Consider the following 26,650-nt stretch of genomic DNA (forward strand, 5'->3'; position numbering starts at 1 on the left):
AAATAAATCATTCTATGATATAATTCAAACCCTCTTCCTGTTTTTCATCATCAGTGAAGATAGAACATACAGCTGGCCATCATGATCAATTCAAGAGCTCTCAAAGTGCTTGAAAACAGTTATTAAATCTATCCAGTCTTCTTCCCTGAGTAGGAAAAATAGCTAATTTTCTAAACCTCTTTCACTATCTAGGTCCTACTTTTTCACAAATTTTAATCTTTATGCAACTAACACTTCCTTGTTACCTCCTTAAAAACATTACATCTATGAATGATCTTCCATATGCTATCAATGTCTTATCATATAACACTGCAATTCCTTTCTTCTAAGCAGAAATTATTTTTTGTTTTTATTTAATTATGAAGTTGACCACATATTAAAATTTCAAGTGGTGATGTTCTTGATATTCTATCTCATCTTTCAATATATATTACAAGAAATTTTAGATACAAATAATGATTTGTAAATCAGTTTAATCAAGTGATATTTCTATACCTAACATTGGCAGTTCATCTTATTAAAAAAAAGGAAGATGATATAATGTAATATATATGAAGATGATATAATATAATATATTAATAAGAAGGCATTTAAAAAAATAGTTGAGTTTTCAGCAAATTCATTCTATGTGTCAAAAGTAACTCACAGTTGGTGTGGATTTTCTCTTTTTCAAACTCTCAGAATTAATGTTTTGTAACCTATGAAGCCGAAAAACATTACATCCATTAAGAAGCTAAATAGCTCAAGTGGTGCAATATCAGATTTGATTAATTTAGTGTCATCAGAAGACAATGAATAATATTAAATCATCTAGGAACAGCCGGAAGTAACTCACAATCCATAATATAGTCATAGTCTGACTCATGATTTAAAGAGATTGCTGTCCCATGCTTAGTAATCCATATTCTTAGACTTGTTTTTTCAGTAATAGTAACAGACCTCTTAGGCTCCTAGCTTGATCTGTGTTTTCCTCACAACTAAGACTTTTGTATTAATTCTGGTTAGTTTAAAATTAACAGATCATTTTAAAAATCACTGAAAATACATGTTACAACTATTGAGGTGAAATTAACCTCTTCAAACCTAACACAAATTCATTTCTTGGTCTCTTGGTACCACATTCTAATTAGGGGAAACAATATTACCTGAGATAATTACTCTTTCCTTTCCACATAAACTAGCATAAAATTATCTTCATAAATACCTCCATCTTTTAACCAGACTATAAACTTGCATGAACAGTGGGACTTCTTTAAAAATACTGGTTTACTTCAAGTTATTAGTAAGTAGTAATTGTTTTACTCTAGTATCTATACTGTATCAGGATATTTGAATTATAGCAGAAACTGATTTCTTTTTACCAAATTACTAAGAGCAAAGAAAGCTTGAGATACACAGTTGTTCATCTACAAATTGGAAAATTTTTCTAAAAAAAACAGAAAATTAACAATTCCTCCTAAATCATATATTTAAAATGCATTTTAAAGTAACTCAAGAATATTACAAAGTCTAAAATTAAGTTCTAAACTCTATAAATTCTCAGGCTTTTGGCTAAAATAAAGAATAGCTAGACTATGTTTTGTTGGGTTACATTACCACTTCAAATGCTTAATTGTTGCAAAACTAGTTATAGCTGTATAACCTATTTGTGAGCTGACAATCACCTTAAAACTCTTCCAAAGTATTACCACAGTACGTCACAGATTCATCTTGAGCTAGTGTTAATAATACTGTGAGAGAGTTATAGAAACATCATCAGCCTAAAGACAGGTAAAGTCTAAATGCTTTAATTGGTATATTAGCAGGTAGATTAAAAATGATTACTGCAAATAGGTATATTTCATTCAGCTCATTTCTTTCTTTTCAAAAATATTTTCTTTGTTTCATTTAAAATTCACTGCCCTTATTCATCTTTCAGGCACAGAAATTAATATTTATGATCACTAAATCATGGCAGCATGCCTAGGCAGATTAGATTAACATACATTTCCCTCATTGACTTTCTCAGGAACATCTGAAAAGAAATTTATAATTTGGAAGTATTTTTATTCTATGCATGATTTCTTCTTGAAACTGGAATCAAGGAGCCTTCCCTTCAGGGAACAAATAGTATAGTTTAAAAGTAAAATCAAGACATAAAGATATAAAGCATTAGTTCTAGTTTTACTTACTATGTATAGAAATGTGTTGTCTTACTTTATTGACACTGAACCAATAAATAAGAGACACATTTTGATTAGTCTTGGTTCAAATTTAATACATAAGGTGATATTTCATGCATATGGTTTACATAGGTAAACCATTATTCTATAGTTTCAAATGTATTGAAGATCTATATACCTACTGTCTTTGAAGTAATAATATGCTTTATTTTATTTTATTTTATTTTATTTTATTTATTTGGAAGAGAGAGCACACAGCAAGAGATGTGAAGAACACAAGCAGGGGGAGTGGGAGAGGGAGAAGCAGGCTTCCTGCCAAGCAGGGAGCCTGATGCGGGGCTTGATCTCAGGACCCTGGGATCATGACCCGCGCCGAACACAGACGCTTAATGACTGAGCCACCCAAGCACCTCAATAATAATGTGCTTTTAGAAAGAGCATTGGTTCATGAAGAAGTCACAGGCTGCTGCAATATGGCTTGGATAAAGAGAAGACAGCGGTCCTAAAACATCACAGTCACCAAATGAACATTTTCAGCACTGCTTTCATGGGTAAACTTGAACTAGAAGATGCACTCTACAAAGACCAAGATGCATCCATGTCCTGCCTTGTTTATAATTGGGACATGGACTCCTGGACTTGTTGCTCAGCATTTTGATGGATGGTGGGAAGGAAGAAGGGTTTAAAGGGTAGTCTTAGTTAGGAGCAGTGCAATAAATAAGCATAGAAAAAAATTTTTTTTCATCCAGCTGATATTTGGGGCAGAAAGTTATGAGCCATTTTCAAGCTTTGGCCCCATGCTGCTCAAAAGAACATCAATTGGTATATTTAGAAATTAACATTTAATAATATAAGGGTGCCTGGGTGACTCAATTGGTTAAGGGTCTGCCTTCAGTTCAGGTTATAATCCCTTGGTCCTGGGATTAAGACACACATCAGGTTCCCTGCTCAGCATGGAGCTTATTTCTCCTTGTCCTTCTGTCCCTTCCCATGGCTTGTGTGTTTTCTCTCTCTCTCTCTTTCAAATGGATAATAAATAAAATATTTTAAAAAAGCCATTATGTTTTATTCTACACTAAGAAAATATTATTAAAAATTGAAAAAAAAAACCCTGTATGCCAACAGACTGGACAACCTAGAAAAAAATGGATAAATTCCTAGAAACTATAAACTACCAAAACTTAAATAGGAAGACATAGAAAATTTGAACAGACCAATAACCAGCAAAGAAACTGAGTCGGTAATCAAGTAATTCCCAACAAACCAAAGTGCAGGACCACATAACTCTTGACCTAGATCTCATAGGTGAAATCTACCAAACATTTAAAGAATAGTTAATATCTAGTCTTCTGAAACTATTCAAAAAACAGAAAAGGAAGGAAAACTTCCAAATTCATTTTATGAGGCCAGAATTACCCTGATACCAAAACCAGATAAAGACATGACTAAAAAAGAGAACTACAGGACAGTATTCCCAATGAATATTATCAATAAAATACTAAAAAACTGAATTCATTTATATATTTTTAAAAGATCACTCTCCACAATCAAGTAGGATTTATTTCTGAGTTGCAAGGGTGCCTCAATAGTCACAAATCAGTCAATATAAAACATCACATCATAAAAGAAAGGATAAGAACCATTTGAACAATTCAAAATACACAGGAAAGAAAAAAAAAACCCTTTGACAAAGTACAATATGCATACATAATAAAAAACCTAAACAAAGTAGATTCAGAGGGAATATATCTCAACATAATAAAGGCCAGCTATGAAAAACCCACAGTTAACATTATCTTTAATGGGGAAAAACTGAAACCTAATGTCAGGAACAAGACATGCATATCTACTCTCACCACTTTTATTCAGCATTGTACTGGAGTCCTAGTCAGAGGAATCAGACAACAAAAAAAGATACCAAATTGGTAAGGAAGAAGTAAAACTTTCACTATTTGGAGATGACATGATACTGTATATAGAAGACTAAAAAGACTGCATCAGAAAACTGCTTGAACTTATGCACGAATTCAGTAAAATTGCAGAATATAAAATCAATGTACAGAAATCTCTTGCATTTCTATACACCAATAATGAAGCAGCAGAAAGAGAAACTTAAAAAAAAAAAAAACAACTCATTTACAGTTGCACCCAAAATAATAAGATACCTAGGAATAAACCTAATCAAAGTGGTGAAAGACCTGTAAACTATAAAACACTGATGGAAGGAACTGAAGATGACAGAAAGAAATGGAGACATTCCATGCTCATGGATTGGAAGAATAAATATTGCTAAAATGTTTATACTATCCAAAGCAATATATACACTTAATGCAATCCTTACTAAAATACCAAGAGCATTCTTCACAAAACTAGAACAAATAATCATAAATTTGTTTGGAAACACAAAAGATTCCAAATAGCTAAAGCAATCTTGAAAAAGAAATGCAAAGCTGGAGACATCACAATTCTCGACTTCAAGTTACATTACAAAGCTCAAGTGATCAAATCAGTATGGTCCTGGGGCACCTGAGTGGCTCAGTGGGTTGGGGCCTCTGCCTTCACCTTGGGTCATGGTCCTGGGATTCTGGTATTGAGCCCCACATTGGGATCTCTGCTCCATGGGGAGCCTGCTTCCTCCTCTCTCTCTGTCTGCCTCTCTTACTACTTGTGATCTCTATCTGTCAGATGAATGAATGGAATCTTAAAAAAACAAAACAAAACAAAACAGTATGGTCCTGGCACAAAACAGAAACATAGATGAATGGAACAGAACAGAAAATCCAGAAATAAATTCACAATTATATAGTCAATTAGTCTTCGACAAAGCAGGAAAGAATATCCAATGGGAAAAAGACAGTCTCTTCAACAAATGGTGTTGGGAGGACTAGACAGCAACAGAGAAAAGAATGAAACTTGACCACTTTCTCACACCCTACACAAAAATAAATTCAAAATGGATTAAAGATAAAAATGTAAGACCTGAAACCATGCAAATCCTAGAATTTGGATAGGCAGTAATTTCTTTGACCTGGGTTATAGCAGCTTCTTTCTAGATGTGACTCCTGAGTCAAGGAAACAAAATCAAAAATAAACTATTGAGACTACATCAAAATAAAACGTTTCAGCATAATGAAGGAATCAATCAACAAAACTAAAAGGAATGGGAGAAGATATTTACAAATGATACATCTGATAAGAGACTAGTATCCAAAATACATAAAGAACTTTTAAATCTCAACATCCAAAAAAAAAAAAAGATCCAATTAAAAATGTGCAGAAGACATGAACAGACATTTCTCCAACAAACACATTCAGATAGCCAATAGACACATGACTAGATCCTCATCATCACTGATAATCAGGGAAATACAAGTCAAAATTACAATGAGATATCACCTCACACCTGTCAGAATGATTAAAATCAATAACACAAGGAACAACAGGTGTTGGGAAGGATGTGGCAAAAAAGGAACCCTCACAAATTGTTGGGAATACAAACTGGTAAAGCCACTTTAGAAAACTGGATGAAGGTTCCTAGAAAAGTTAAAAATAACCTTATGATCTGACAATTGTACTGCTGTGTATTTACCCAAATAATAATAAAAAAAAATCAAAGGGATACATGAACCCTTACGTTTATAGCAGCATTATTTGCAACAACCAAGACATGGACACAAGCCCAAGCATCTATCATTGATGAACTGATAAAGAAGATGTGTTATATATATACAAAGAATGAAGTCTTGCCATTTGTAACAACGCAGATGGAGCTGGGGAATATAATGCTAAGCAAAATAAGTCAGTCGGAGAAAGACAAATACCATACGATATCACTCACATGTGGAATTTAAGAAAACAAAACAAACAAGCAAATAGAAAAAAATAAGAGAAAGAGAGAGAGAGAGAAAGCAAGAATCAAACTCTTAACTTCAGAGAAGATGCCTACCAGGGGGTAAGTGATTGGAGGATGGGTGAAAGAGGTGACAGGGATTAAGGACTGCATTTGTTGTGATGAGCACTGGGTGTTGTATGGAAGTGTTGAATCACTTTATTGTACACCCAAAACTAATATAACAGTGTGTGTTAACTAACTGAAATTAAAATACTTTTTAAAGTTGAAAAAAAATAAAAACTTATAATCCAAGAAGTAGAGAGAGTGCCACATCAAGGACAGACCAAATTGTTTAAAATTGAAGCATGTAGAGACACACTGAGATGAAATCATGGAATCTATTTTTAAAGCGTGCAAAGCAGGGATAAAGAGAACAAAGATGCATGCTTACAATCACATAACACTAAATAAGGAGGTGCTTCCTTGAAGGGTATGAAGGTAACAGCTGAAGAAAAGAAAGCCAATCATACAATAAATGCACAAATGAACTTTTCAAAATGTAGTATGATGGCAAAGCTATAAAAACTAGGACAGTAATAAGTAAAAAAACTGGATAGCAAAATCCCATTCCTTAATCCAAGTAAAACACTAGGTAAAAAGGAAGTCTTTTGCTATTTTGAGTCTTATACTCTTACCTCTGAAAAGTTTCAGATTCATGTAACACTGTTCATATTAAAACAGGAGCAACCGGGGACACCTGGGTGGCTCAGTGGGTTAAGCCTCTGCCTTCGGCTCGGGTCATGATCTCAGGGTCCTGGGATCAAGCCCCACATCGGGCTCTCTGCTAAGCGGGGAACCTGCTTCCCCTCTCTCTCTACCTGCCTCTCTGCCTACTTGTGCTCTCTTTTTATAATAAAAGAAAAAAATAAATAAAACAGGAGCAACTACTTTATAATACCTTGGAAATGTGCCCATAAGGCCATTTTTGGCTTTAATATATAATACTTCACTTTAACATATAATACTGTAACTCTAATATTTTTCTCTCAAAAGATGTACTGAAACTCAAATCAGTTTGTAAAATTTAATGATGAGATTATCTTATCACTTCAGTTTCATTTAATATTTCCAAATTATGTATTTATAAAATCACTTCAAAATGTTTCATGTTCGTTTCACAATTTCATGAACTCATCCTTCTTCACCTGATCATCAACCAGAGCTTGTCCTCAGTATCTCTCTCCAAATACGAGAGTTTCTGTCTTTCTGTTTATGGCCTTATTGTCTATATGACTTTTCTCAAAAGTTCAGGTTCACCTAGAGGGAGTCACAGTGAAGGTGAAGTATACCCCTATTAGGGCCAATTTAATGTTAAAACCTGTTTAACTATTAGGGCCTGCTTAGCCAGAACAACTCCATATTGCCTAGGTAGCCATATTGTTGTTTACATGTTGTTTCATTCCGGGAATAAACACCCCAGTAGTTCCTGGTATGGTTCTGGGTAGAAGCCACGTACCTTGTGTTTGCGGTTATGCCCTATAAAACCAGTCTGTGAGATTGGGAGGGGGTCGCTCACTTCGGAGGCGGCCCTGGCCGGTCAGTCTGACTTCTAATGCTTGGTACAGAATAAGGCTTTGCATAACTTTCACTTCGTCTCACACTCGTTCCTTTGATAATGGACCCCACAGTAAAAATGCCACCTTCAGCTTTGTCAAACAGAATCATCTTCTGATCCTTCAATTTAGCCAGTGAGATTCAGGTTCTCAGATCATCTCAAATTTAAAATACACAGAAGCTTAACTCATTAATACTATTTATTCAATATCAGCTCTGTTGCAGACTCATCTTAAGTTCTGTGTGTACAGTAAGGAATTGGACCCCCAGTGTAATGGGTATTGCCTGGACATTGCCTTCCTGGGGCTTTACACCCAGGGCGCAAACAAAAGACAAAATGCTAGGCCTTGTGCCTAAAACTATTCCTTGAGCATAGTGGGAGCTCAATAGCAGTTCTTGAGTGAAAGAACAGATATGAATATTAATTATAAATTGTGATAAGCCCTACATAGGAAAAGAGGAGACTTCTTCATGAGAGAACAGTATGAAATGAAGCTCAGTGGAAATGCTCTGTAAGCTGAACTGTGAAGGGGGAGAAAGAACCAGAGGCATGTCCAGATATTTGAGGTGAATGAGTTTGGTTTGGTGTATCTGACACTGTGAAAGAAGATTAGTTAGATGGATTTAGTTTAGTAAGTGAGCAGGACAGTAGCATAAACTGGCAGGAACCAGACATGAGAGCCATGTTAGGGATTTTCAATTTTACCTTCATTTTCATGAGAAGTATTTTGTTTTTTGGTTTTTGTTTTGTTTTTTTAAGATTCTATTTATTTGAGAGAGAGTGAATGAGAGAGAGAGTGAGAGAGAGCACGAGTGGAGGTAGGGTCAGAGGGAGAAGCTGCCTCCCCACTGAGCAGGGAGTCCAGTGCGGGACTCAATCCTGGGACTCTGGGATCCTGACATGAGCCGAAGGCAGTCACTTAGCCAAATGAGCCACCCAGGTGCCCAAAAGAGAAACAAGTGTGGAAATGGAGAGGGAAGAGAAGGAAAACATGGTGGTGGCCTGGTCTGGAGCAAAGACAATGAAAAAGAGCGTCCAGAGATAAAATATATTTCCTTGGTTGAAATCACTGCCAACAGAGTGCAAGGGTGAAAGAGTCATTCAGCATACTCGCAGACTGTAGACTAGTCTTATTAATGCAAGAGTTCTAAAGGACATAGCAGAGAGCGGAAGGAAAACCTATGAATAAGGTTAGTTTTGTAAGCCTTTTATCACATTAATAGAAGTATGCTTCGGAATCATCCAACACATTACAATCCATATTTTCTTTAAATGGTTCTGTTTTAATTTTTCATTCCTCATAGGAATACCAAAGCTCTCCCTTCCCAAAGCAGGGGGGAGAAATTGTTGACATAGCAACTTTTTTCAGCTTGTAGAGTGCTGACAGGCTTTTCCACCAAGTGTTCTCATTCCCGGGATGGGGAGGACAGGGCAGAGAATGAGACACCTAGCTTGAGCACTCCAGATGGGATTGCTGCAGCAAATGACTACGGACTAATCAATGGTGAATTGACTGACGGCTGGCTCTCTTCCTGTCTGCCCTTGTGGGTTAACAAGGTGCCCTATCTTGGTTGAAACAAGCTTCTGGGTTTCACTGGAACCTTTAAATAACTCCAGGAAGCAAGCTGCTGAAGGAAGCCCAATCTGGTACTTAGGTACTCGTACAATAGCGGTTCTCAATCTTTTTGAGTTTGATTATGGGTACTGTCTTTAGAAAAATACATACACAAATAGGCACAAAATGTTCCTTCAGCTTTAGAAAGTACACCCACTGAAGCCAAATCTTGGACCCAGAAATAGTTAAGAACATCCAGGATTCTAAAGAAAATGAAAACACTAATTTGGAAAAGATCTATGCACCCCTATGTGCATTGCAGATTTATTTACAGTAACCAAGATATGGAAACAGATGAAGTCATGACTAATAGATGAATGGATAAGTAAGATGTGGCATATATACAATGGACTATCATTCAGCCATAAAAAAGGATGAGATCCTGCAACTTGTTACAACTTGGGTGAATCTAGGGGTTATTATGACAGGAGGAGAGAGACAGAAGGAGAAAGACAAATACCATATGATTTCACTCATATGTGGAACATAAAAAACAAAACAAATGAATAAACAAACAGAATCAGACTCTATTTTAAAAAAGCAGAACCAGACCTATACATACAGAGGATAAGTTTATAAAATACAGAAAACATAGAATACGTAGAACAAACTGCTGGCTGCCAGAGGGGAGAAAGGTGAGGTATTGGGCAAATGGGTAAAGGGAAGTAGGATTTACAGACTTCCAGTTATGATATGAATAAGTCTTGGGAATAAAAGAATGTAGTCAATAGTATTGTCATAGTGTTGTATGTGGACAGATGGGAGCTACACTTGTGGTGAGCAAAGCACGAGGTACAGAGTTGTTGAAATCACTATGTTGTACACCTGAAACTACTGTAACGCTGTGTATCAACTATACTCAAATCAATCAATCAGTCAATAAAACTTTTAAAAGGAACATTTGGGACTCTAGGACACATACATCAAGCAGATCTGTTAATAATAAACTTTGCAACAAGAGATGTGGAAAACACGAAGGAAGTAACTCCCCCTGAAAATACAACTTTAGCATAATGAGCCAAGATTCTATCCAATTAGTATGATAATCAATAACATTTTATCATAAACCTAGAATTACGAAAATGCGTGGGTCTGCTGTCAGAAGACCTGGGTCAAATTGTACCGCTACTCAAACGGAACATAAGCAAGTCCTTTAAATTCTCTGAGATTCAGGGATGTCATTTTAAAGCAAGGTTAATAATGGTCATACCTTTCTCATAAAACTCTGCATGTGAAAATATTTAATTGCTATAAATTTCTCTAGAAGCCCTTATTTACATATCTATTCAGTTTCACTTTGACCAACTTTCAAGGCAGTCACTTCAGTGACCTTCGACTAATAATGTCTTGACTCCGAATCTCAGAAGGTACTATTTACATTACAACTGAACATCTGGGTATTGGGTTGACAGAATCTTTATTTTTAAAATGAACATTCACAACTTTTTTTTTTTAAACTCTAAATACGTTTCCCAATTTTCAAACTGCGTTATTCATTTACACAGAAAAATCAAACCAAGTGATCCCTGGACTTTAACACGCCTGTGTTGCTCCATAACATCTCATATAAGTGTCAAGTGTAGGCATTTAATCTGACCCATTACAAAGACATAGGGATATTGTCACTTACCTCTGTCACTGTCATAGAGATATGCAAACTTGTCCCATTGATAGTATTCAATCAAGCTAAGAAGTGCTCCTTTGAGGTCAGGTCTCATCTGAATGACAAATGGATGTGTGCCATCTGTTGGGAAGCTGGGAGTGATGAAGGAGACATGGAGCGTTCCACAGAATGATGTGATGGTATTTACAGACTTCTTGTCATAAAATCCAAAAATAGCATAGACGCCTCTTGAAAACTGGGAGCAGACTGAATAGGAAAAATAGAAAGGATATATCACTGAAATTGGCATACCGTAACATAGATTTGCTTAAAACTTAATGCTCTTTTATATGGAACATAAAATAATCAAAATGGAAAAATACAGAATTTATATCAATGATCCATCCTGTCTGAGCGCTTATTTACTTAGCTCTCTCTTTGAGGAATTCAAAGAATTATAAAGCATTAAAAAGTAATTTTGGCTACAAGAAAATAGATACATTACTATTATTTTTTTTTTAACAAACCATGTAACTGGAAAACTATTTTAGGATAGCCACATTGGAAAAAAAAAAAAAAAAATGCAGGGGCTCCTGGGTAGCTCAGTTTGGTTGAGCTATCAACTCTTGGTTTTGGCTGAGGTCATGTTCTCAGGGTCTTGAGATGGAGCTCCAGTGTGGTCTCCATGTTCAGTGGGAGGTCTGATGGAGGATTCTCTCCTTCTGTCCCTTCCCACACTCACACATGTACACCCTGTCTCTCTTTCAAATAAATAAGTAAATAAATCTCTAAAAAAAAAATGTGTAAGTAAAAATCATTAATTATATGAAGAACAAACTACAGTTACCCAGCATTTATACACATTCATAACATCTCACTCCCTCTAAAATCTGATTCTTTAAAAGGGCTTATTGTGTTAATGATGCCTCATACTAGAAGGTCAGAGGGCTTATGAAGGGTTCTAATGCTGACCCAAAGTTCTTTAAGAAAAACCAAATGCAAGACGCACCACATACACAAAGAGACACATCACCAGAAAGAGATATCTAACCTTGGGTCTCTCAGTCAAGTAGCAATTAAATGGAGTTCAGAAACCCGAATTTTAATCTTTCTCATGGACTTCCCTTACCCATACTAAACAAAGAACATTACCAAATATTCTGATTTAGGAACATAATCCCTAAAAAAAGGTAATATGTTATTTGAAAGTCCCTATCACTCCAAAATCCCTTAGCCTCTAATGATATACACTATATGGCATATGACAATACCTCCTTCTACCTTCTCTCCCGAAGTCAATCACTAATTACTGTTTATCCTAATACCTAAATATATTCAAATGTGGTCTACTTGTTTGTAGCTCCACCTCAATAATCCAAGTTCATTAACAACCTATTCTTACGTTGTACTTGCGTTGTGATAGGCATGTTCTATGGAACATTAACTCATTTATTTCTCATGAAAACCCTTGAGACAGGAACTATTATTATTCCCAAAAGGGATTTTTTTTTAAAAGGTTTTTATTTATTTGACAGACAGATCACAAGTAGGCAGAGAGGCAGGCAGAGAGAGAGAGAGAGAGAGAGAGAGGAGGAGGCAGGCTCCCTGCTGAGCAGAGAGCCCGATGCGGGGCTTGATCCCAGGACCCTGGGATCATGACCTGAGCTGAAGGCAGAGGCTTTAACCACTGAGCCACCCAGGCACCCCCCAAAAAGGGATTTTGATAGGAAAATTGAAACACAAGATTAAGTGATTTGCCCGAAGTCACACAGCTAGTAAATGAAAGATGCTGTGTTCAAACCTAGGCATCTGGATTCAAAGTCCAAGCTTTTAATTAATGGGTAATACTGTTTTCCCACATGGATTACTGGAATTCATGCCCAAATTTCTTCCTCCATCCAATTTTCCCCTTTAGTTCAGTTCTCTACAATAAAGTCAGAATAATTTTTTGAAACACAAATCTGAAAATATCTGAGAAGTAGTAGTTACTTTCTCCAAGACTGATTCCTCTGAAGTGCCCTGTAGAAAACACACAAGCCATAATGCTTAAGACCACCAATTCAGGTCAACCTGAATAGCTTTAAATGATTAAATAGCTGATTTTTTTTTTTTTAATCTTAAGGGTCATTTCAATCCAAGGAAATGAAAATAAGCTATCCAGTAACATAATCTAACAAGCCAGAGCATAATACCAAGCATTCTTTCAAATTAATTAATCCCATTTAAAGGATAAAACTAATGCAATTTCATTTCATTCTGTTTCCTTTAAAAAATAGAATATGTGTAGAAAAATAGATTTGCTTCATGAATAAGAGCATTGCCACAATATATACAGATTCTAATAACCAATTCCAGACAATCAATAAATAATAGGCGATAATTTTTATCAAGTATTAAATGACATGAAAGAAAAGGAAAGCAAGATCGACTATTTCTTTGGATGGTTTTTATTTATCAAATATTCCCATTTTCCTTTATATATTTACTAATCTTCAACCCACTTCTGTCTTTCTAACATAAGTTTTCTAGGATTTCTAGGTTTTATCTGTGTAATGTACCAATTGGCATCTTCCTCCTTTATTACCACCAATCTTCTGCAGGGTAGTCTAATATATCTCAGGAAACTTAAAATATTCCTTTACATTCATTTCAAACTTGAACATAAAATAGATATGAGGTTTCTGCCCTTTACTTATGTTCACACTTTGGTCCTTGTCCGAGCAGAAAAGTTGAAAATAACTTTAATATGTTGGCCTGGGTTCATTCTTCACATAAATAGGAAAAACAAAACAAAACAAAACGAAACAAAAAACCATTGTTAAAACCCTTCCAGGCAAATTCTTTCTTATTTTATACATGGATATATGTGTACTGACATGTACATCTTAAATCTCAAGTTTGTTCAGAAACTGATGATTCCATATGACATATAAAAAGGGGAAATTGCTATAAAATTCTCTCTGGGTCTATTTTATTCCATTTTCCGGTGAAGTGTTGGCATGTCATCTAAATACTATAGGAATATCAGGCGATATGATTTATTAATAAGACCTCTTCTTCTCATCGTAAGTGAAATACCTTCTGTGATGGGAACAGCAGCCATGGCCTCAGCAGAATGCTCGATAAAGGACACTCCTGTTTGAATGCATAGACAATCGTAATAAGGAGCCATACCTTTCATTTTCCATTTGTTTTAGACTCTGAAGTGAGTTGTCAAGGGGCCTCCTGGTTATTGTGGCCATCTGGAAACACTTGGCTTTGGCCCAACAACAGGCACAAGCAGTACATGACTTCACAAGAAATTATAATTCACCTGATTCTAAAGGCACTTTTTCTCAGGCAATTCAGCTAATTCTCCAATGAGCATAATTTTGTAACAATGGCTTTTCTTTCCTGCCTATCCCTGGTCCTTCCAAACCCTCTTACCTTATCTTTTATCTTTTCATGGTAGATATTCAATTGTCTATTTGTCTGTATCTTCCTTTTTTCTAGATATTTCTCACTTAATGTCCTTTTTCTATATACCATTAACAGTCATTTCTACAACACTGCTCACCTTCCTCTCTTTACCTTAGGTCAGTCTCTGTCTCCAAACATGATGAGGAGATCATTGAGATTTACAACCAGGGATCAATCAGAATTCTGACCTGAGCTGAGGTATTTTGCTTATCCAGTTTGCAGTGATCATCTCAAGATAAAACAGAACAAAATAAAAACAAAACTTAGTGCTACATTTGTAACCTTTCATCCCCTAAATACCTGAGTATTTTTGCATTCTAACACTGATGCTATCCTCAATATACCACAAATACTTGGCCCTGTTAACATAACACAAAAGAAACTTAGGTGCACTGCCTTGAAATTACTCCTCACTTGATTAGAAATTAAATTTCTCATTGTGATCTCAACTTTATTTCCCAGCTATCCCTCCAAATTTTAAAGCCATTTCCCTAACTTATATCCATCTTCAAAGACAGAAGATTTATTATCACTGAGATAATAATGTGTCACAAGCGGTAGAATAATTCCAAAAGTAGTTTCCTAAAATTACTTAGATAATAACAGCACCTTACATATATTCATTCTTCTCCTACATCATCTTCAGAAGCAGAGGAAGGAATAGAGAAGATCAGTTTCACCTCTAGTTCCATGCCCCGTACAATCACCTTATGAAACACTATTACAACTTTCTAAATGATTATGCCGATTAGTATTAGAATTTCATTCATGTCTTAAGACTCAAAACTGATTGCAAAAAGTAGGTAAAGATGCTCTTACTGAATTCTATTTTAATAAAATATTAAATATCAACTTTGAGAAGCTCAACAAAGGGAAGTCCTTTTAAAAGACAGTTTAGGTCAAAACAGCAGAAATTATCATCTCCTGGGTGTAAGTAACTTGCTGATTATTCCACTTTTTATTATAGCCCAGATGATATAAGCCAATAACAATGCTGATGGTGCATCCACCTCCCATCTTTCTCTCTCATTGGTGCTGCTAATGTAGCATACTCGATAGAGTCTGGAGAACCTTGCATGGTTATTTAGTAGAAAGGCAGAAAAAGAACAGGGCATGATTTATTTTTTGTTTTACTTTTTTTATACTAAATTGCCATTCACTTCAATGAAATAGCATCAGCTGCTTCATAAGCAGGAATGGTGACAGCCCCTTTGCAGCTTGTGCAAAGTCTGATAAAAGCTGTATCACCAAGCAATCCTGACTTGAAAATCTGAAGCCCACTGAAAATATCTCTTCTCTCATCACTAAACTTCTGACATTAACCTCTTGCAAATTTTGACCCTGAATTTACTATTGAAATTTCCCTATCATTTGTCAGTAATGATCTCCTTCTCACTAAAGCCAATCATCTTTTTCTCAGATCAAGCTTTCTTAGCCTCTCTGAATTTATTAATCAAAAACTTGCTTCCTGATCTCTCTCTCTCTCTCTCTCCTGTTATTATTAGTCTTGGTCTCCTCCAATCCCTTCTCTGCATTGCTGCCAGTGTAAAACAATACCCTCTTGGTACTTTTCCTCTCCCTCTAATTACCTTTCACTCACCTTTTTATCCCCCCCCCCATATCCCAAATTAAAAAGGCATTCTCCAAGGGCCTGTTTTCTGACTGTTTTTTCTTCTCTTTTTGTAGCTTCTTTCTTAGGGCCCACATTCCTTTTAACAAGGTCAAATTCAACTTTTTATGCATGCTTCCCACAACTTCATTGGCACCTCAGTTGTCTCCATTTGTCTATTTATTTACTGAACAAATACATACTGTAATCATTCAATGTGATGAGCTTGTGTTAGGCTTAGAAACTGCCACAGCAAACAGGGTAGATATTGTTCATGTTAGCTGGAATTGCTAGCTTAGCTACAATCTCTCACCCTCCAATATCACCCACGGGAAAAATGTCTAGTTCCCTATCTACATCCATAAAAACAGGAGGGAAATCCTGAAAATTTTATCCTACAAAACATTTATTTGTGTTTTTTTTTTTTCCCTTTCTGCTCGTGGCACCATAACTCTTGCAATCATTGGTCTTCTAGATTTCAGAATAATTAATTCATTACTCTCCTTTGTTCTGTTCATGATATTTATAACTGTCTGTTTTATTCTACTTCATTCATTCCCCTCTCCCTTGTCTCTCTCCCCCCACCCCTGCTTGTGGTCTCTCTCTCTCTCTCTCTCTCTCAAATAAATAAAATCTTAAAAAAAGAGAGAGAGAGAAAAGAAAAGAGGGGCACCTGGGTGGCTCACTCAGTATCTGCCTTTGGCTCAGGTCATGATCCCAGGGTCCTGGGATTGAGTCCCACATCAGGCTCCCTGCTCAGCAAGGAGTCTCGTTCTCCCTCTCCCACTCCCCCTGCTTGTGTTCCCTCCCTCACTGTATCTCTCTCTCTGTCAAATAAATAAATAAAATCTTTAAAAAAAAGAAAAAGAAAAAGAAAAAATGAGCTGCAACAGTTTGGCAACTAGTAAGTTCCATATAAGTCTCTTGTGACCTCCTTACTTATTATATTCCCTGTTCTAATCAATGTTGATAATAACTATTTATTAACCATGCATCAGGATTTTATTTGTCTTTTTTATTTAGCATCAAATTCACCAATTCTGTAAGACAAATGTTCATGTGTTAAAATAAAACCCTTCTTTTCTGAATATGAGGATCCCTCCAGATCTTTTCCTTTCCTTAATCCTCAGGACACTAAATTGTCACCAATACTGCCCCCTTTGATTTCTCAAATCTGTCCTCTCCAGCTCCCCTGGCATTGCCTTCATATGGTCCTCAAACATTTATTGGTCGGATTGCTGCAGTACTTTCGCAAATACCCCCTTTTATCATAAATCTCTTTCTTATCATGGCAGATATAATGCTCCTACTTAAAATCCATTGATGTCTCTCCACTGCTTAGAGAATAATATACGTAATAGTGCTCAGGTGTTACCTGCTCTGTGTGGTCTGAGTTACATGCATCTCCTACATGTGATTCTAAAGCACTCTGAATTTTTGCATGTTAGCCTGAGTTATAACTGCTTGGCTTTGCCCTTGAACTCTGAGCTTACTGAGAGGAGAGAATGAAATGCTGTTATCTCACTACTCAGCACACAGCCAGCACTTGACAAATGTTACTTATTAAAATACCAGTTCTTCCATGAAGGCTGTCCCGCTTACCATCAACTGAATATGACTTTCTGATTATGAGTCCTTTCCTCATGGGAACACAGTATGAAGTACAGTATGTTTGAGTAAACTTGGGTAAGTGTGTGGGGAGGGAGGGTGATTTGGGACCTCCTTGAGATCAGAGTTCAGTGTGAGAGCAAAATAAGGATACCTTAATTGGAAGGCCAGTTTCATCCTTCGCTGGTAGGCAGAGCCACTGAACCTGAGCCTGTTTTCTTGTCTACTCAGTAAGGATATTAATTCCTCTCCTGCCTAACCTGGAGGAATGGTTTAAAGTTTAGACTAGATAATATAGAGAGAAATGTTGGGGGAAATAGAAATCATGAAATGAATGTGTTAATGACAGAAAATCCAACCAGAGCACTTTGTATTCTCTTCAATACATAATTCGGGAATTTTCACAAGTACACCATTACTTATTTGTTGAACGAATGGGATCTGAACCAACTGGATAACAAAGATATAAAAGAGCTTCAAATATGAAATTTCATTTCTGTTGATACTAGGAGAATTATGTCAGGACAGTATTTTTATCATTCACTATCATACTGCAGAATAACTAGTTTTCATTAAAATTACCCATGAAATTTAGTCTCTTAGTTCCCATAATAGGAAAATAAACAAACAAAACCCGAAACACCGTAATCATTACTATGAGAAAACAAACCCTGAAATATTTGTAAAATCTTATTATTTTAAGTTTTCAAAATATATTTGATATGTGGAAAATGTGCATCAAGAGAGGTGAAGTTACTAACCTTTATTTTTATATTTATTTTTATAAATGCAGGGTGCATTTGGAAAGCTAATGAAAGAAGTGAACTTCTTTGTCTTGGACATATGTCCAATAACACATTCTGTATTTGAAAACATCCTCAGGTAGTCTCACAATCTCAAATGTCTTACTTACAAAATTCAGTGGAGTTGTTCATGCTTAAGCACTTATCATAAACATGTATTCCTTCAAAAAAAGGTGATTGTTTTAACAGACAGCACATGGACAATTGTTTTCCATGTTAAAAAAAAAAAGAAGAAGAAAGAAACTATACTTTATTTTCTTCTTGGAAAATCTAGGTAAGTACAATAGCCTGTTCTCACAATGAGATGGAGTAAAACTATCTCCCTTCCATTAATGGGGTCATCTTAAAGTTCATATATCTAGGGGGAGGGCACCTTCTTTCACTGCCAATGGACAGGAAAGGTCTCCGCCTCAAGAACTAGCAGTTAGCACCTCTTAACAAAACTCTTTTCGAAAGCTTACTGCTCTGCATCTACTCCTGCTTCACAGGGGTCAGCACAGTTCCTAGCAAAAATATTCACTATATAGCTATTGAGTGAAACACTAAAGAGTCAAAGAAAATGTGAAGAAAAATACACAGACACCACGATGACATCTTCTATAAATTGCCTCATTGATGATTTTCCCTATAGCCCTGCCACAAATCTTTACTATGATAAATTGCTTCTCCTTTGCATGTATTTTGATCCCATTTTTCATACAAATATTAAATGGGATGCAACATCAACACCCAGTAGTAGAAGACAATGAAGCTGTAATAATACAGTTTTTCTCTCCCTCTAACAAACATTTATCCTTCCTGACCTTCCTGTTATGTTTGCTGAGCGAGGTGAAATGTCTTAAGTTTATTGCTATTGCTGGTATTATATGCAGCTTTAAAAAAATCTATACCATTTATTCTGGCTTCATTCATCATTGGGGATAGCAAGCAAGAGTAGTCCTGGCAGAAATAGGCAATAACTCTCATGTGAATTTTAATGATGGGTTCTGGACACATAAACGAAAGGGAATCACCTCTGTTTATATAAGATGCTATTTCACAAAAGATAGTCCCATTCTTCATCCCTTGGACATGTATTTCCTCCTCATAAATACGCAGAGTTCTACTCTGCAAATTCTTGCCGGGCTTATGCTCTATGTAAATTCTGGGCCCTGTGTGCCCTGCTGTGATTTGAATGTTGTGGATAAAGAGTGCCAGGCTGAACGCCTGGAGGACTGGCATCTAATCCCAGTTGTGACACCAGCCAGCTGTATGCTTCTGGCAAATTGCAGCTTTCAAATGTCTCCATACCCTCAGAGGTCCCATCGAGCTCAAACTTGGGCCTGTATGGCCAAACATCAAAGAGAGAAATTATACAAAATGTCAGTAGTGCATATTTATTATTCATTACAAGCTTAAATCCTGTAAAATTGAGTGTGAGATATGATAAGTTTTTGCAGATTAAATTCTGCCATTCTCTGTAACTTTTTATGAGTCTTTCTTCCTTTTATTCTTTCTTCTTTTTGTATTTCTTCTTTCTGTTTATCCTGTTCCTTCCTTCAATGGTTTGCTTTTTCTATTTCATGTCTATCTCTACGTCTTGTCTACCAGAGATAGCCTAGGCTCCACAGCCATTCTTGATCCTGATGCCTAAAGAAATGTCACATCTCTTTTCTGATTGTAATTAGAATGTACAAAATTGAAGGACTATGTTTCTGCCAAATACAGATTCAATGATATTTCAGTACAAATAAAAATGTTAGCTTTTGTGATAAGTCTTTAAAAAAAAAAAAGAAACTTTTCAAATAACTAGAAGGTTTCTACTTAAAAGAATTTTCCTTTAGGTGCCACATGCAAAAAAAGGAAAAGACAGAACTTTATTGCTTTACCTGTCTGGAGGTTCTCAAATTAGATCTGACAGCCTTCTTTCTTTTGGGTGGTTCAAAGGGTCTCTGAAGTTTTTGCAGGACTTTCTTGCTCATCCTTTTGTTGGCAAGTGAGAGGGTTTCTACTTATATGCCTCAACATTTATATGTTAACTCATAAAGGTTTATTAAATGAAGGTAAAATTTTTGAATATCATATAACAAGCAATTGTGTAAATGTACAAAGAAATGCTCTAGACTATTAGCCTGCATTCCTAAATTGCTAAGTAACTGGAGGTATTAACTTTAGCACAATGGACTCATTCATACTTGATGCACTGGTTCTGGTAAAATGATGCCCTAGTGTTTGTTAAGGGAACATGATGCTTCACTCTAACATCATCCAAAGGTTTTGTGTCATTGTTACACTCACTTCGATAAGAGGAGGAAGTGCAGAACTAATGGTGTGAAAGAGTTTCCTCAAGAAAAGAGTAGTAGCTTATTTATGTTTTGGCCCCTACATTTATCTCAGTAAATGTAAAAAGTAAAATGTTTATAACTCAAAAATAACAGGAATAAACTCTTACAGAAATTTAAACAAGTGTGCTCATTAAAGGCTATAATTCCTCACTCCCTACTTTTCCCAGAAGCAACCTCTATTAACAATCATTTGGTATGTATACTTGCACGGCTGCAGTCCCTAGCTAGAATTGATTTTGTTTGTTATTTTTCTGATTTTGTTATGTTTTTAATTAAGGAGAGCACAGAACAATTTTCCTGTGACTTCCTTTGACATTTGACAAAGAAATTATCATGTTGATACAGACTTAGTTCATTCTTTTAAACTACTCCCTAGAATTCCCTGGTCTGGATATATCACAATTTCATCAATATTCCCAAACTAAGATATTTAGATTGTCACGAATTTTTATTACTATAAACAAAGCTGCAGCAAACATGTTTGTATGTTCATCTTTGTAACCCTGGGCTAACATTTTTGCATAACAGATTATTAAAAATGGCATTGTTAAAACAATTTTTCACAGAACTAAAACAAATAATACTAAAATTTGTATGGAACTATCAAAGACCCTGAACAGCCAAAGTAACCTTGAGAAAGAATGACAAAGCTGGAGGTATCACAATACCGGATGTGAAGATATACTACAAAACCGTAGTAATCAAAAAGTATGATACTGGCATAAAAATAGACACATTGATTAATGGAACAGAATAGACAGCCCAGATATAACCCAACAGTTGTATGGTCAATTAATCTACAAAGGAGGCAAGAATATACAAAGGAAAAAAAAAAAGTCTCTTCAATTTCTGGGGAAATTGATCAGCTACATGCAAACAAATGAAATTGGGCCACTTTCCTACACCATACACAAAAAATAAACTCAAAATGAATTAAAGACCTAAATGTGAGACAGGAAACCATAAATCTCTTAAAAGAAAACATAGGCAATAATTTTCTTTGACATTGGATTTAGCAACATTTTTCTAAATATGCATCTTCAGGCAAGCAAAACAAAGACAAAAATAAACTATTGGGACTAGACCAAAATAAAGAATTTTTGCACAGCAAGGAATATGATCAACCAAACAATATGGCAACCTATTGAATAGGAGAAGATATTTGCAAATTATATATCTGATGAGGGGTTAATATCCAAAATATCATAAGAAGTTACACAGCTCCACACCAAAAAAAAAAAAAAAAAAACCACAAATAATCCAGTTAAAAATGTGCAAAGGAACTAGAGCGTATCATGCTTAGCAAAATAAGTCAAGCAGAGAAAGACAACTATCATATGATCTCCCTGATATGAGGAAGTGGGGATGCAACATGGGGGCTTAAGTGGGTAGGAGAAGAATAAATGAAACAAGATGGGATTGGGAGGGAGACAAACCATAAGTGACTTTTAATCTCACAAAACAAACTGAGGGTTGCTGGGGGGAGGGGGTTTGGGAGAAGGGGGTGGGATTATGGACATTGGGGAGGGTATGTGCTTTGGTGAGTGCTGTGAAGTGTGTAAACCTGGTGATTCACAGACCTGTACCCCTGGGGATAGAGTATTATGCCTCCATCAGAAAGGATGAATACCCAACTTTTGTAGCAACATGGACGGGACTGGAAGAGATTATGCTGAGTGAAATAAGTCAAGCAGTGAGAGTCAATTATCATATGGTTTCACTTATTTGTGGAGCATAACAAATAGCATGGAGGACATGGGGACTTAGAGTGGAGAAGGGAGTTGGGGGAAATTGGAAGGGGAGGTGAACCATGAGAGACTATGGACTCTGAAAAACAATCTGAGGGTTTTGAAGGGACGGGGGGTGGGAGGTTGGGGTACCAGGTGGTGGGTATTATAGAGGGCACGGATTGCATGGAGCACGGGGTGTGGTGCAAAAATAATGAATACTGTTATGCTGGAAATAAAAAAAAAATAAAAAAAAAAATAAAATAAAATTCAAAAAAAAATGTGCAAAGGACCGATTAGACATCTTTTCAAAGAAGACTTACAGATAGCCAACAGATACATGAAGATACTCAGTATTACTAATCATCAAGGAAACACAAATCAAAGCCACTACAATACCCCATTTTACCTGGCAGAATGGTTAGCATCAAAAAGACAAGAAATACATGTTGGTGAGGATGTGGATAAAAAGGAACCCTTATGCACTGTTGGTGGGAATGTAAATTGGTGCAGTCACTGTAGAAAACAATATGGAAGTTCCTCAAAAAATTAAAAATAGAAATAACAAATGATACAGTTATGCCATTATGCAAAGAAAATTGAAACACTAATTCAAAAAGGTATATAACCCTTATGTTTATCACATTATTTATATCATTTATATATATAATTTATAACCATTACTTATAGCCAAGATATGAAAACAATCCAAGTGTCCTTTGATGGATAAAGAAGATGTTGTATGCACACACACACACACACACACACACACAACCATTTATATATATTTATATATATATATATATATATATATATATATATATATATATATACACACAATGGAATACCACTCACTCACCAAAAAATGATGAGATCTTGCCATTTGTACCAACACGCATGAACCTAGAGGGCATTATACTAACAGAAATAAGTCAGAGAGACAAATAATCATGTGATTTCACCTATAGATGAAATCTAAAAAGCAAAACATGAATAAACAAATGAGCAAGCAAACAAAAAGAAGAATCAGTCTTATAAATACAGAGAAAAAACTGATGATTGCCAGAGTAGAAGGAGTAAGGGATGGGCAAAACGGGTGAAGGACAGGGTGACATACAGGCTTACAGGTATGGAAAGAAAAAGTCATGGGGATGTAAGGCATATCATACGGAATACAGCCAATGGTATTGTATTAGTGTTGTATGGTGACAGATAGCTGCAACTATGGTGGGGAGCATAGCATAACACAGAGATTCGCCAAATCACTATGCTGTACACCTGAACTCATGGGATATTGTATGTCAACTACTCCTCAATAAAAAAAGAAGAAGTGGAATTGCTTGGTTTAACATTATACTGGATAAAATGTTATCAATACCATCAAATCATCACCTAAATACAGTGTACTAATTCATATCCCTGTCAACAAAAAGAGAGAAATTCCTATTTTTTGGTGTTTTTCAACAGCTGATAGTTAAACCCATTTAATTTTTTTCTAACCTACCATGTGATACTATTTCACTGCTGTTTTGAAAATGACAACTTGAGTTTTGTATCCTTGTGATAGAAGGTATTACATTTTTCAAGTAAGAGCTTTTTTAAAACTCATATCTATATGAGACCTGATATTATACATTTTACTGATGAGAAAAAAAATTGAAAAGGAGATAATTTTCTGAGATAACACCTTCAGAAAACGATACGGTGGGGGGTCAAACCCATGCAGCCAGGCTCCAGATCTTGCTCTTTATTTTTTTTTAAGAATTTATTTATTTATTTGGCAGACAGATCACAAGTAGGCAGAGAGAGAGAGGGGGAAGCAGCCTCCCTGCTGAGCAGAGAGCCTGATGCAGGGCTCGATTCCAGGACCCTGGGTTCATGACCTGAGCTGAAGGCAGAGGCCTTAACCCACTGAGCCACCCAGACGCCCCAAGATCTTGCTCTTTAATTCATCGTACTACAGTGCTCCCTCTGGTAAACAGGAAAATGTGGATTTCCATCATTAATGAAAAAGTGCATTTACTTTTATATATTTCTCTTTTAATGATCTATTCCCATATCCTGCATATTTTTTTTTTTTTTACTACCAGGTTACTGCCTAAATTTTGTTTAATTGCATTTATATATAAAGGTCATATTTTTCTCTTTCTTTCCCTTTCATCTTTTACTTTGTTTATAATATTTGTAGGGGTGCCCAGGTGGCTCAGTCAGTTAAGTGGCTGACTCGGTTTGGGCTCAGGTTATGATCTCAGGGTCATGAGATCACGAGATCAAGCCCTGAGTAGGACTACATGCTAAGAGTAGAGTCCATCTGGAATCCTCTCCCTCACCCTCTGCAGCTTCCCCAAATCATATGTGCATTCATTCTTGCTCTATGTATCTCAAGTAAATAAATGAAATCTTTAAAAAAATGTGTAAACAAATTCTTTCTTTTCCTTGATGACTCCTAGATTTTGTGTCTTGTATAATAAGAACTTGCCAGCCTAAGCTTTTCAAAATTTTTTTGTTTGATTTCATGATTAGTCTTGTCATAACTAATTCTTCTATTATTACTCTTTGGATTTTATGCAAGGTAGAATCTAACTATGTTTCTACATGGATATTCAATATTCCAACTACTTTCATTTAATTTTATTGATTTCCCCTCAATTTTAAAATGGTACCTTTATCACATCCAAGTTCCCTTTTGTGCTTAAGTCTATTTCTCAAGAAGGAAACAAGTATTTTAATTACTTTTCCTTTAAAAAACAACCATTTTCAATAACTTTCAGTGTAGTTTTGCCTATTGACCTACAATTTTCTCTTCTAAATTTTGGTTAGGATTGGACTGAAACACACATTAATTGGCCGAGATTAACATTTACAATGCCATTAACTGTAATAGCCAATCTCTATTGACTTAGAATCATTTTATAATTTTCAGTAAAGTTCTACACTTTTATTCATACCTTGTACACTTGTTACTAAGTTTATCCCTAGATACTTTGTAGCACTATTACTATTGTAAGAAATGTTTTCCTTATATTTCTGTATTAGGTACTACTAGCATGTAAGAAAGCTATTGACTTCAAAATAATACTTTTATTTCCCTAATGATGAGTTATATTGACCATTTCTTCATTTGTCTGTTCGCCATCTATAAATGTCTTCTTTAGAAAAATGTCTATTCATGTTTTCTGCCCATGGTGAGTGGGGTGATGGCTATTGAAGAAGACACTTGTGATGAGCACTGGGTATTGTATGTAAGTGATGAATCTCTAAATTCTACACCTGCAACTAAGATTACATTGCATGTTAACTAACTGGAATTTAAATTTTTAAAAAGAGACACTTTTATATCTAGTGATATTATTGAACTCTTTTATCAATTCTATGAGCTTCTGGGTTGATTCTCTGGGATTTTTCTATGTAGAAAGTCACTATTTTTGTAATAATTCTACTCAACTCACCTTTGGACCATTCCACATTGAAATATAATTTTTCCTTATTTTTAAAATCTCTGTTACATTTCTTAAATTAATAATAAATTTAAACGTAAACACCATTATCTGGTTTCCATGCAATGAAAATTGAGTGAGAATTTGAATAATCATCTGATATATTTGATCAATGTATAAAATTAAACTCTTTTCTACAGTTCATAATTCTTTCTTTCCCATAATATACTGGTTCTTAAAAAGCCCACGTATTGTATGAATGATTGTTCCAGCTTTACACTTCACCTTACCATGTGGTCCATAGAGAATGAAAAAAATATATAGGAGAAAACATAATACAAGTTATATAACATCAATATTTCATCATTATCAATATGGTCCTAAAATTAATAATACCCTACTCCCAGCACCATAGGTGCAACAAGGTAAAGGAAAAATTAATTAGCCAAGCAATAATTCTCCATTAGTAAGAGTCAAGGATAGAGAAAAACTATTTAGAGCGATTAGAGTAGGTGGACAACAAATGAATAGCGGAAAAAGAGGCATTCAGAAAAGACAGTACAAAAGCTCACTGTAAATTGCTATTGCAATAACTAATTTCTCTGAAAAACAAAGCTGGAAAAAATAGAAATGGGCACATAGACAGCTAACTGCAAAGGAAAATATCAATATTGTATATATCTTAAGCTTCCAGCATACCTGATTTCAGCTGTATGTGATTACTGAAAATAGGTTCATATGAATTCAGTTAAAGCCATCACTTCAAAGATATCTCAGTGAATGGATGCCTTGTTCTGGAGAACACATGTAATTTTGTACATAAGTTACAGAGTAAATTGAAGATTTGACAATTTTT

General features: G+C 35.5%; 1 protein-coding gene across 6 annotated transcripts in view; it reads right to left on the bottom strand.

Annotated features, from left to right (window-relative positions):
• Positions 1 to 26,650, bottom strand: part of GRIA2 (glutamate ionotropic receptor AMPA type subunit 2) — a 167,144-nt gene that overhangs the window by 79,390 nt on the left and 61,104 nt on the right. For all 6 annotated transcript variants that reach the window (XR_004283190.1, XM_032332693.1, XM_032332688.1 and 3 more), the window contains exon 3: positions 10,855 to 11,094. Coding sequence is in view for 5 of the 6 variants with exons in the window: in XM_032332693.1 (XP_032188584.1) it covers positions 10,855 to 11,094 (240 nt within the window). In the remaining variant the exon portion in view is untranslated. The remainder of the gene's footprint in view (positions 1 to 10,854; positions 11,095 to 26,650) is intronic.

The sequence above is a fragment of the Mustela erminea genome, chromosome 2 (assembly GCF_009829155.1).
Source record: "Mustela erminea isolate mMusErm1 chromosome 2, mMusErm1.Pri, whole genome shotgun sequence".
In the NCBI taxonomy this organism is placed as follows: Eukaryota; Metazoa; Chordata; class Mammalia; order Carnivora; family Mustelidae; genus Mustela; species Mustela erminea.